At 47.1% G+C, this 13,459-nt stretch overlaps 1 protein-coding gene across 1 annotated transcript in view; it reads left to right on the top strand.

Moving 5' to 3' along the window:
* wdfy4 (WDFY family member 4) overlaps positions 1-13,459 on the top strand; it is a 262,215-nt gene that overhangs the window by 223,200 nt on the left and 25,556 nt on the right. The window contains exons 53-56 of the mRNA XM_080215932.1: positions 6,633-6,845; positions 7,869-8,007; positions 9,112-9,269; positions 11,415-11,573. Of these exons, the coding sequence (XP_080072058.1) occupies positions 6,633-6,845; positions 7,869-8,007; positions 9,112-9,269; positions 11,415-11,573 (669 nt within the window). The remainder of the gene's footprint in view (positions 1-6,632; positions 6,846-7,868; positions 8,008-9,111; positions 9,270-11,414; positions 11,574-13,459) is intronic.

Raw genomic sequence — 13,459 nt, 5'->3', positions numbered from 1 at the left:
GCAACAACCAATTGGGATTGCGCTGACTGATCTAGCTGTACATCTGATACAGTTTAGCCTTGAAAAGGGCGGCGGGGGTGGGGGTGGAGGTTGGGATATTTTTCCAGGATAAATTTGCCGCTTGTGTTTGGCTCATTTTCTGCACATTTGTCTGGGAGAAGCTTAGACATGGCTTCTGTGTCAAATCGGGGTGGGGAGAAAGAGCAGGTCCACATATTGTATCAGGGAGGCCCAGAGTGCAAAGAGAGGCCATTTGGCCCATCTTGTCTGTGCTGGTTCTTTGACAGGCCCAGCCGATGAGTTCCCCCCCCTCCCCTGTCAAACCCTGCAAATTTTCCCATCCAAATATTTCCCCTTTAGAAAGTTGCTGCTTGAATCTGCTTCCTAACTACCCTCAGAGGCAATTGCATTCCAGCTCACAGGCTGTGTGAATAAAAAAAACTCATCTTAGAATCACAACAGTGCAGAAGAGGCCATTCGGGCCATCTTGTCTGCATTGACCCTCCGAAAGAGCACTGACCTGGTATAACTCCTGCTCTGACCAAGACCACAAGAAACCGCAAAGGGTTATCAACGAAGTCTAGTCCATTACGCAAACCAGCCTCCCATCCATTGACTCTGTCTACACTTCCTGCTGCCTCAGGAAAGCAGCCAGCATAATCAAGGATCCCACGCACCCTGGACATTCCCTCTTCCACCTTTAGTAACTTTAACACTATTCTGTATCCTCTCCTTTCCTTCTCTATGAACAGTATGCTTTGCCTATATAGTACGCAAGAAACAATACTTTTCACTGCATACTAATATATGTGACAATAATAAATCAAATCAAATCCCGTCTTAGATTCAGTGCCCTGGTCTAACCTTAGCATTGATCATAGCCAATCTGTACATAGAATCATAGAACCCCTCCAGTGCAGAAGGAGGCCATTTGACCCATTGAGTCTACACCAACAACAATCCCACCCAGGCCCTATCTCCGCAACTCTATATATTTACCCTGCCAATCCCCTGACACTAATGGTCAATTTAGCATGGCCAATCAACCTAACCTGCACATCTTTGGAGTGTGGGAAGAAACTGGAGCACCCGAAGGAAACCCACACAGACGTGGGAAGAACGTGCAAACTCTACACAGGCAGTGACCCAAGTTGGGAATTGAACCCAGCTCCTGGGCACTATGAAGCAGCAGTGCTAACCACTGTGCCACCGTGCCGCCCTTTGAACCTTCCTCTGGTTTTAATGCCTTGACCACATGGTCAAGGCAACTGTACAGGGCACTGGTGAGGCCGCAGCTGGAGTACTGTGTGCAGTTTTGGTCGCCGCACTTGCGCAAGGATATTTTGGCCTTGGAGGGAGTGCAGAGGAGGTTCACTAGGCTGATACCGGAGTTGAGGGGGTAGAGCTATGAAGAGCGGCTGAATAGACTGGGCTTGTACTCGCTAGAGTTTAGAAGGATGAGGGGGGATCTTATTGAGACGTATAAATGATGAAAGGGATGGATAGGGTAGAGGTGGGGAGACTCTTCCCGCTCAGAAAGGACAGTAGGACTAGAGGGCTCAGCCTCAAGATAAAGGGGGGGCGGTTTAGAACGGAGTTGAGGAGGAACTTCTTCACTCAAAGGATGGTGAATCTCTGGAATTCTCTGCCCGTTGAGGTGGTGGAGGCTGCCTCGCTAAATATTTTTAAGATGCGGGTTGATGGGTTTTTGATAAGCGAGGGGATTAAGAGTTATGGGGAGAGGGCGGGAATGTGGAACTGAGCCACTTCAGATCAGCCATGATCTTATTGAATGGCGGGGCAGGCTCGAGGGGCTAGATGGCCTACTCCTGCTCCTATTTCTTATGTTCTTATGTTACTGATTTATCTGCTAGCACTTACTCAATTATTCATGGGATGTGGGCATTGCTGGCCAGGCCAGCATTTTAATTACCCATCCCTAATTGCCCTTGTGATGATGCTGGTGAGCTGCCTTCCTGAATGCTTTAGGCCCTGATGTGTAGATGCACCAACTATGTTGATAGGGACAAAGAATGGTCTTGAAGTTAACCATTTTCTTTATAAAATGAGCTTCAAACCTTATTAATTGAGCTCTGATGTCAATGGGCTTTTCATCAGCTCTTTAAGTTTGAAGTTTATTTATTCATTTCACAAGTAGGCTTACATTAACACTGCAATGAAGTTATTGTGACAATCCCTAGTCGCCACACTTTGGTGCTTGTTTGGGCACACTGAGGGAGAATTTAACATGGTCAAGGCAGCATGGTGCCACAGTGGTTGGCACTGCTGCTTTACAGTGCCAGGGATCTGGGTTTGATTCCTGCCTTGGGTCACTGTCTGTGTGGGGTCTGCACGTTCTCCCCGTGTCTGCATGGGTTTCCTCCGGGTGCTCCGGTTTCCTCCCACAGTCCAAAAACATTAGGTTGATTGGCCGTGCTAAAATTGCTCCTTAGTGTTAGGGGATGTCTGGGAGATTAGTAGGGTTTAGAGATAGGGCCTGGGTGGGACTGTTTCAGTGCAAGCTCAGTGGGCCGAATGGCCTCCTCCTGTACTGTAGGGATTCCGTTCTATTCTAATCAGCACGTCTTCGGACTGTGGGAGGAAACCCACGCAGACACGGGAAGAATGTGCAGACTCCTCACAGACAGTCGTGCAAGCCGGGAATCGAACCCGGGTCCCTGGCGCTGTGAGGCAGCAGTGCTAAGCCACTGTGCCATCAGATACATGGCACTCACGGTGCCAGCAGCGACCTGCAATATAACAGAGCAGCTGCCTGAAGACATGATGGTACAGGAGGCTACATTTTTCCCAGGTGCTATAGAAATGCAAGTCTTCCTTTCTTCAACACAATTACATAGAAAACACGGAAAGCAGGAGCAGGAGGAGGCCATTTGGCCCTTCAGGCCTGCTGCACCATTCATTATGATGATGGTTGATCAGTCAACTTTATAGCCTGATTCTGCCTCCCCCCTCCCCCCCCAGATCCTTTGATCCCCTCCCCCTTTCAAGTGCTAAATCATAGAATCCCCTACAGTGCAGTAAAAGGCCATTCGGTCCATCGAAGCTGCACCACTCTTAGGTTTAGCCTCTGGCTAAAATGAGAGCGGCGCACTTGGCTACCATCCCGACCCTGGAATCCGAGGGACTCCCGGAGGGGAGAGCGGGCCAGGGGCCCACCAGTGATAGACGTACGGCATGCAAAGGAAAATTAAACCGGTGTGGGCCCTTATCTCTTCTTCCGTTAACCGCTAGTCCTAGTTATATGACGGAGAAGACTGGGAAAGATGCCTGTCTATCGGAATTAAATGCAAATCAGCAAACCACACTTCTGGAATAATCCAGTTGCTGGGCACTGCTGAAGCCTCCAAGATATCCTCTTTTCCTCATTCCTGCTGTCAGCTTGGTTTAGCAATTATTCAGCAAAAAAAAAACATCCTGCTCTTCCAGGCCAAAAGTACAGCCTAATTACGATGTTATCTTTACCCCTCTGCTCTCTCCTCCCCGTTTCCCGCTCCCCCAAGGCAGCGTCTCGCTCCGTTTCCATGGCTACTGGCAACTCGCCAGTACTTTGATTACACAGCCATTCTCTGTGTCTAGACAGCCTTCACAGCAGGGTATTCAACCACAAGAGCTTCACGCCAGAGCCCTGCTTGTTAGTGCAAATTCTCCCCCTCGATGTGGCACATCAGAAACCTCTTGCTTGGCTAGAAATGCTTCAGGGAGTCATGAAAGGTGCCATGAAAATGCAAGTACATGCAAATACATTGAAAACGTGGAAAATAGGAGCAGGAGGAGGCCATTTGGCCCTTCTCTGTCATTATGATCATGGTTGACCAACCAACTTAGTAGCCCGATCCTGCCTGCCCCCCCCCCCCCGCCCAAGCTATCCTTTGGTCCCCTCCACCCCACATCGCCTCCCCCCTCCCACAACCCCCCCCATCTCCCCCCTCCCCCTACAACTGCCCCCACCACCACCCCCCTTCCTCCACCAACTCTTGTCCCCCCCTTCCTCCACCAACTCTTGCCCCCCCCCCTTTCCTCCACCAACTCTCCCCACCCCCCCGCCCCGCCGCCCAACTCTCTCTCTCTCCCCCCACCACTGCCACCACCCCAAGTGCCTACACTGACAACAACCCCACTCAGGCCCTGTCCCCATAACTGAACATATTTACATTGCTGATCCCCCTGACACTGAGGGATTATTTAGCATGGCCAGTGCACCTCACCGACATCTCCTTGGACTGTGGGAGGGAAACGGAGGACCCGGAGGAAACCCACGCAGACATGGGGAGAACGTGTGAAGTCCACACAGACAGTGACCTGATGTCGGGATTGAACCCGGGTCTCTGGCGCTGTGAGGCAGCGATGCTAACCACTGTGCCACCGTGCTATGTCCAGCTGCATCTTGAAAACATTCAATGTTTGGCCTCAACTACTTCCTGTGGGAGCGAATTCCATAGGCTCACCGCCCTCTGGGTGAAGAAACTTCTCCTCATCTCTGTCCTAAACGTTTTACCCTGTATCCTCGGATTGTGATCCCTGGTTCTGGACCATCGGGAATATCTTCTTGCAGCTACCCTGTCTGGTCCTGTGAGAATTTTATCGCTTTCTAGGAGATTCCTCCCTCATTCATCTGAACTCCAGTGACTACAATCCTAACCGACTCAATCTCTCCCCATGTTTCAATCCCGCCATCCAAGGAATCAGTCTGATAAACCTTCACTGCACTCCCTCTACAGCGAGGACATCCTTCCACAGATAAGGAGACCAAAACTACACACAATATTCTTGGTGTAGCCCCACCAAAGCCCTGTATAATTGCAGCAAGACATCCCTGCTCCAGTCCTCGAATTGTTTTACCATGAAGGCCAACATGCCATTTGCCTTCTTTACCACCTCCTGCACCAGCATACTTACCTTCAGCGACTGGTGTACGAGGACACCCAGCTCTCGTTGCACAATTCTACCGTCAGCGGTGATCATAGGGGGGTTGGATTTCCAACAATCCTGCTCGGTGGGGGGGCAATTCAAATTTCCCTGCTGCCTCTCTACTTACACAAGGAGGGAAGATTTTAATTTGATTTATTGTTGTATTAGTCTGTAGTGAAAAGTATTGTTTCTTGCGCGCTATACAGACGAAGCATACCGTTCACAGAGACGGAAAGGAGAGGGTGCAGAATGTAGTGTTACAGTTATAGCCAGGGTGTAGAGAATGACCAACAAGTGCGAGTTAGGTCCGCTCAAAAGTCTGATGGCAGCAGGGAAGAAACTGTTCTTGAGTCGGTTGGTATGTGACCTCAGACTTGTGTATCTTTGTCCTGACGGAAGGTGGAAAAGAGAATGTCCGGGATGCGTGGGATCCTTAATTATGCTGGCTGCTTCGCTGAGGTAGTGGGAAGTGTAGACAGAGTCAATGGGTGGAGGCTGTCAGGGGATTAGTAGGGTAGATATGTGGGGTTGTGGGGATAGGGCCTGCATGGGATTGTGGTCAGTGCAGACTCGATGGTCTGAATGGCCTCTTCTGTAAGGATTCTTTGGCTCTATGCATGTTAGGCGAACTGGCCATGATCGATGTGCAGGGGACTGAGTCTAGGTAGGTATTTGATTTGATTTATTATTATCATGTGTATTGGGAAACAGTGAAAAGTATTTTTTTTGTGCACTATACAGACAAAACATACCATTCTTAGGGTATGTAGGGGAGAAGGGAGTTCTTGATTATGCTGGCTGCTTTTCCGAGGCTCCAGGAAGTATAGACAGAGTCAGTGGATGGGAGGTTGGTTTGAGTGATGGACTGGGCTTCGTTGATGACCCTTTGTAGTTCCTTGTGGTCTTGTTCAGAGCAGGAGCCATACCAAACTGTGATACATCCAGAAAGAATGCTTTCTGTGGTGCACCTGTAACAACTTTAATGACAACTTAGAGTCATAGAATCCCTACAGTGCAGAAATAGACTGTTAGTCCTGTTGAACCTGCACCGACAATGATCCCACCCAGGCCCTATCCCCGTAATCCCACATATTTACCCAGCTAATCCCCCTGAAACAAAGGGACGATTTAGCATAGTCAATCAACCTAACCCACACTTCAAAGAAAAAGGAAACTGGAGCACCCAGAGGAAACCCACGCGGGGAGAATGTGCAAACTCCACACAAACAGTCACCCGAGGCTGGAATTGAACACACATCAGTACTGCATGAATGTTAAACTATCAATTCCTTTGGAAGGGCTGAATTCATGACCTTATAATGGCAATTCGGAGTCATAGAATGCCTAGTGCAGAAGCTGGCCATTTGGCCCATCAAGCCTGCACTGAAAACAATCCCACCCAGGCCCTATCACTGCTGTGAGGCAGGAGTGCTAACGCAAGGCTTTTTGTACCAAAGCACTGCTTATAGATAATATCACAGACATCTCCTTTCTCGAGTAAGTATGAGTCCCTAAGGCTGCTATAATATTGCCTTTACATAAGGCTTTTCAGATATAGGCCAGATGCACATGAACCTGTTTGAGGTGAAGTGTTGACTCATTGAAATAAATAAATGTAGAGAGGCAGATCTAAAATAAAAGGCTTTCCCAATAAATGGACACTTCCTTGTATCTGACACTTTTGTTCTCTTGTCTCCTCATAGGCTTTGGAAAGTGATTATGTCTCCGCTAACCTTCATCACTGGATCGATCTGATATTTGGTTATAAGCAGCAGGGTTCAGCCGCAGTCGAAGCTGTTAATGTTTTTCACCCTTACTTCTACGATGACCAGGCTGATCTCAGTACCATAAAAGACCCTCTGAGAAAACACACCATTATGGGTTTTGTCAGTAACTTTGGGCAAATCCCTAAACAGGTACAAGTTAAAAGAGTCTCTGTATTTCTACATTTTTTAGGATGTGTTTCCCTTTGGCATTCATATACTGCGATAGATTTTACTTAGATTTATTTGATTGTAAAATGCCACTTTTATATGAGAGATGGTTTTACAATGATAGAAACAGCAAAAGAATCCTTTAAAATTGTATAGGGTTTGTTGTATTATGTGTTCATCTGATGTCTCAACAATGAGATATTTGGACTTGCATGTTTAAACGTGAACTATTTATTGTTAATCTTTAACTATATGCGTATCCCAGAATGACAACCAAGCATGGTGTTGCTACTGTCATGCGGGCCCCTAGCTTGTTCTCTAAACCTATCACCATGTGACTCCACACATCATACCGTGGGTCATGCTATTGTCAGCTGTTACTGCCATGCAGGCTTTTTCTACTTGTTCTTTCAATCTATCACCATGTGACTCTATACATCATACCATGGACTATGCTATTCTCCAGTCCCACGTCAATATCATCCATATGGATAAGCATAGGAATGGTTTTGGAATAGTGTAGGTTGGATGGGCTTTAGGTTGGTTTCACAGGTTGACGCAACATCGAGGGCCGAAGGGCCTGTACTGCACTGTAATGTTCTACGTTCTAACCCTTGTTCTTCGAACCGTGGTTAGCACTGCTGCCTCACGGCACCAGGGACCTGGGTTCAACTTCCAGCTTGGGTCACTGTCTGTGTGGAGTCTGCACATTCTCCCTGTGTCTGTGTGGGTTTCCTCCGGGTGCTCCGGTTTCCTCCCACAGTCTGAAAGACATGCTGGTTAGGGTGCATTGGCCATGCTAAGTTCTCCTTCAGTGTACCCAAACAGGTGTGACAACTAGGAGATTTTTATAGTACTTCATTTCTGTGTTAATGTAAGCCTAATTGTGCCACTAATAAACTCTGAAACTTTAAAATTAGTTAAATAGACAGCCAAGCAAACAAACATGAATGATGTTTTGAAAAATAAAAGACTGAGTGGAGATTTTCTTTTTCTTGAATTCAGCTCTTCAGTAAAGCACACCCTTCACGGTTTATCCCAGGAAGGTACTCTTTGGGGAAGGAGCTAGTTGCCTCTCCTCCTGTTCTCCTGCCCTTCTTCTACCACCTGGAGAATCTGAAGCCCTCTGGTGTTCCAGTGAAAGGTATTTAAAACACTGAACAATAGCTTTTCGTGTCTCACTTTAACGTTACTGGATGCGTCAACTGGCTATGTAAATGAGGAAACATTGATTCTAAGAAGAAATTAGATATAAATCTTGTGTCCCAAGGGATCTGAGGGGAAAAGGGGCAATCAGGTTATTGATTTTGATGATCAGCTATGATCAAAATGAATAGTGGAGCAGGCTCAAAGGTCTGAATAGCCTGCTCCTTTGATTTGATTTATTATGGTCACATGTATTAACATACGATGAAAAATATTGTTTCTTGCGTGCTATACAGACAAAGCATACCGTTCGTAGAGAAGGAAAGAATTGAGTGCAGAATGTACTGTTACAGGCATAGCTAGGGTGTAGAGAAACACCAACTTAATGCAAGGTAGGTCCATTCAAAAATCTGACAGCAGCAGGGAAGAAGATATTCCTGGTTGGTACGTGACTTCAGACTTTTGTACCTTTTTCCTGAAGGAAGAAGGTGAAAGAGAGAATGTCTGGGGTGCGTGGGGTCCTTGATTATGCTGGCTGCTTTCTCAAGGCAGCAGGAAGTGTAGATGGAGTCAATGGATGGGAGGCTGGTTCTAGTTCTGCTTCTAGTTTCTATGCTTCTGTTGTTTACACCTAACCAAGTTAGCCCTCAACAGGTCCAGTCAGTAAGCAATCAGGGGGATCTTCTAGCCGGACTTCCATGGCAATGTTTGTGGCCTGGTGACCTTTGGGATGGAGCATGCAGCTTCCGCTTACAAGATCCAGCCCTTCCATGCCCGACGGGCACTGGCTGGGGTGATTTCCCCCTTCGATCATATTATGTTGTGATGTTTCAAGTTTCCTTTGAGATGCAGGTTGTTTTGATGCAGTGTCCCTTTTAAGGGCTGCCCTTGTAACTTGCCTTTTAATTTGTTTTTTTTTTGCCCTGAATGGATGAGACTGAAACTGGTCATTGGGTTGGGAGGTGCATGCTTGCAATTTGTATCTCCGTAAATAAAGGTTATAAAATTGTGTCAAGATTGGCTCCAGTTCTGTCTTCCACCGTTGTGGGGTATAACAGCTCATCCCTCACTCATAATACTATACCCCACTGACTTTACACAGAGCTACTGAAGGGGCCTGTTGGACACATTGTATACACTGAAAAAGGAGTTCTCGCTGTGGAGAAGAATAAGTTACTGATACCGTCAGAGTGGAACAAGACCTTCTCCTGGGGTTATAATGATTTCAGTTGTTCCCTGGGAATCTATGCTGCTGATAAGGTATGTCCATTAATCATAGAATCATAGAATCATAGAATTCCTACAGTGCAGAAGGAGGCCATTCAGCCCATTGAGTTTGCATCAACCACAATCCCACCCAGACCCTATCCCCATATCCCAACTTATTTTACCTTACTAACCCCCCGACATTATGGATCAATTTAGCATGGCCAATCCACCTAACTTGCACATCTTTGGACTGTGGGAGGACTCCAGAGGAAACCCACGCAGAAACAGGGAGAATGTGCAAACTCCACACAGACAGTGACCCGAGGACAGTCGACCTAACCCATACATCTTTGGATGTGCTAAAAGCAAAGATTGTTTCGTTTGTCTTTTGCAGTTGAATCGAAGCCCTGCTTGTCCCTTCCTATCCCTCAGCTGAGATTTTTGAAAAAATCATTGCTAAAATGGATTACCGGGACATTATCTTGTTTCCAACTGTGGGATCTTGCTGTGTGCAAATTTGCTGTCATGTTTCTTACAGCAGCAAGTACACTTCAAGGAAGTAGCACAATGGTTAGCACTGCTGACTCACAGCACCAAAGACCTGGGTTCAATTCCGGCCTGACTCACTGTCTGTGTGGAGTTTGCATGTTCTCCCCGTGTCTGTGTGGGTTTCCTCCGGGTGCTCTGGTTTTCTCCCACAGTCCAAATATGTGCAGGTTATGTTTGGCCATGCCAGATTGACCCTAGTGTCAGGTGTTTAGCAGGGTAAATATGTGGGGCTATGGGGAGAGGGCCTGGGTGGAATGGTGATGGTGCAGACTCGATGGGCAGAATGGCCTCCTCCTGCACTGTAGGGAATTCTATGATAAAGTGCTGCTTGGATGTTCGGAGACTACAATGTCTGGAAACTGTGAACAGTTTGGGTCCCCTTATCTGAGGAAAGATATACTGGCATTGGAGGTAGTCCAGAGATGGTTCACTAGGTCAATCCTGGGTATGGAGGGATTTTCTTATGAGAAGAGGTTGAGTAGGTTGGGTCTGCACTCACTGGAGTTTGAAGAATGAGAGGCAACCTTATTGAGACATAGCGTATTCTCAGGAGCATTGGCAGGGTCGATGTTGAGAGGTTGTTTCCCTAGTGGGAGAGTCCAGGACCAGTGGCCATCATCTCAGAGTAAGGGAGTCCCTCATTTCAGACAGAAATGAGGAGGAATTTCTGCTCTCTGAGAGTGGTGATTCTGGGAATCCTTTCCCGCAGAGGGCTGTAGAGGCTGGCTGTTAAGTATGTTCGAGGGTTGAGACAGACAGATTTTGGGGAAAGTGGGGTTGAGGATTATCACATCAGATCAGTCACGACCTCTTTGAATGGCAGAGCAGACTCAATGGGCCGAATGGCCTACTTCTGCTCTTACGTTCTAACATAGAAATGTAAGTCTTTATTCAGGGATTACAGAGCTAGATCACAGGTGAGCTACAGTGTTTGTGCAGAGTTCCCTGGCTTTAACTGAACTCTCTAGAATGTCTTATGTGAAGATAATAACACAGAAGACTGATGTCTATTGGATGATATTTCTGTATGAGCTTCAGTGCGTATCTGCTGTAAACCACGCATAACAAAGAAACTGTAATACCGTTATAATGCAGGCAAGTGTTGCTGCCAATTAATGCATTGCAAGATCCCACAAATAATAGTGAGCTCATCAGTTTTGTCTATATTGGTTTGAGATAACTTGTTAGCCTCAACACCACAGAGTTCTCCACTTCTTTCCTTTGAATACTTTCACGGGGTTACATCCACACGGGTCTTGTTTTACTGTCTCATCCCAGAGACTGCACCTCAGACACTGCAGCCTTCCCTCGGAATGGCTCCGGAGAGTCAGTCTGGGAGAGCAGCGGGAGTGGGATTAGGTGGGCAGGTCGGGGCCTTTCGTGTGTTGGTGCGGTCTTGATGGGCCGAAGGGCCTCCCCTGCACTGTAGGATTCTGAGAGTGGGCTAATTGAATTGAGATGCTGAGGAATAAAGTGGATTAGGTACAGCGCGATGGAATGTCGGGGGGAAATTGGCAACCAGTTAGTGATGCACCTTCAATCATTTTGTACCCTACAACATCAGGGGTTAACGCAGGGTAATTGTATATCAAAGAGCCATTACAATGGAACTACATTTCTCAAAATGCTGCCTTGTTTCTGATGCAGATTCTGACTGTGTTTGAGTGCCTGTCGGACTGGGGCCAGTGCCTGTGTGCGGCCTGTCCAACACCGACAACTGTTATCACAGGAGGCTCGAGCAGTGTAATATGTGTGTGGGAAATCCCAGCCAACAAGGACAAAGCCAAAAGCATGATCCTGAAGGAGGTATGTTGCTGCTGATTTCCGTTTGCCCATCTCTGTTGTTTCTATCTGGTCTTTCTATTCATTCGTGGGACATGCATAATATTCACTGCCCATCCTAAGTTGTCCTTGGGAAGGTGAGCTGCCTTCTTGATCTATTCCGGTCGATGCCAGTGGTCCATCCAGCTTCATTCCTTTTTATTCATGGAGATTGATACAACCGAGGTGGCTTGCTAGGCCATTTCAGAGGGCAGTTGAGAGGCAACCACATTGCTGTAGCTCTGGAGTCACATGTAGGCCAGACCGGGTAAGGAAGGCAGATTTCCTTCCCTAAGGGGCAATATTTGATTTGATTTAATTTGATGTATTATTGTCACATGTATTGGTACATAATAAAAAGTATTGTTTCCTGCATGCTATACAGACAAAGCATACCATTCATAGAAAAGGAAAGGATAGGGGGTTTTAATTCAGATGGGCAGCATGGTCGGTGCAGGCTTGGAGGGCCGAATGGCCTGTTTCTTTGTTCATACCAGTGGGATTTTCCCCATCCTGCTGCGGTCAACGGAGATTTGGCTGGATGCTGAATTCTCTGACCTCACTGCGGCAGGAGTGTGGCATAAGCGGCCGGTAAGATCGTGCTCTAAACCTTTCACTACGATCGCCTCTCACTCTTCTAAACTCTGACTTGTTCAGTCTTTCCTCGTAAAGTGAATGCCCCATCCCAGGAATCAGTGGGCCTTCACTGAGCTGCTTCCAAGACAACTTCCTGAAATAAGGATTTAAGTAAGCCTGAAGCGTGGGAGGTTACCTATGGCAGGTGCTGACTGTTCGTTCGGAACTATTTGTAGCCTCGATTGGTGCTGGAGCATTAGGCTGAGTTGGGACTGGGTTGAAAGCAGCCTGTAAGGATGTCACTTTGATACATGCAGCTCCGAAGAATCTGCTGTTCCGAGCAAGAGGGGACAATTGGCAATGATGGCAGTTTGGATAAATAACCTCACTGTCTATGTATCACACTAGAAAAAAGGCCACTGTCCGTAAATAAACGCAACATACTGCGAATACTAGAATGTAAAATAAAAACAGAAAACTCTGGAAAATCTTAGCAGGTCTGACAGCATCTTAAGACTTATTCCCATTACTTTATATTCTTATTTTCTTTGTCCCCTTTCTGAAATCTCACTTTCCATCTTGCTTCCATCCCTACTCTCTGCACCTTTGCTCTGCCTTTCACATCCCGATCTCTTCATGGACGCTATTAGCACCATTCCTAACCTTTACCATCCCTATTTACTTCCCCTTTGTCTTTTTGTCTATGCCATTCAGATCAGTTACAGCCCCCCTGCTCGTCCTCAGTGTAAATCTTGTCTGATTTTCCTCGTCTCCAGCTCTGATGAAGGGACACCCAGACCCGAAACATTGGCTGTACTCTCTCTCCACAGGTTGCTGTTAGCCCTGCTGAGATTTTCCAGCAGCTTCTGTTTTTGTCACTGTCCATAAACCCAGGCACTGCACCCCCTGTGTCAGGGATATTTGTGCCCCTTACCCTTGCTTCTGCCATGCCTGAATGCCATTAACCACCCCGAGTGGCCTTGTTTCCAATTTCTGTTTTTAACAGGGTTACAACTAGTTGAAATAGAATCAGTAACTGGTTATCCCCTCCTCTTGTCTTTCACCAGTCTTTGCTTGTTTGCCAATCCAGTTGCAAAAATCAGTCCCCCTGCTGAAGTTAGTTTTCTCACCTGTGTGTCCTTATTTCAGCCAGTGGCAGCATTTGCTCTTGTATATCCAGACTAATGGATGGCACGGTGGCACAGTGGTTAGCACTGTTGCCTCACAGCGCCAAGGATCCGGGTTCAATTCCGGCCTCGGGTCACCGTCTGTGTGGAGTTTGCACATTCTCCCCA

Source organism: Carcharhinus amblyrhynchos, chromosome 31 (genome assembly GCF_965287045.1).
Source record: "Carcharhinus amblyrhynchos chromosome 31, sCarAmb.v2.hapA, whole genome shotgun sequence".
Lineage (NCBI taxonomy): Eukaryota > Metazoa > Chordata > Chondrichthyes > Carcharhiniformes > Carcharhinidae > Carcharhinus > Carcharhinus amblyrhynchos.
The sequence above is the reverse complement of the archived record's forward strand: the minus strand, read 5'-3'. Positions and strand labels throughout refer to the sequence as shown.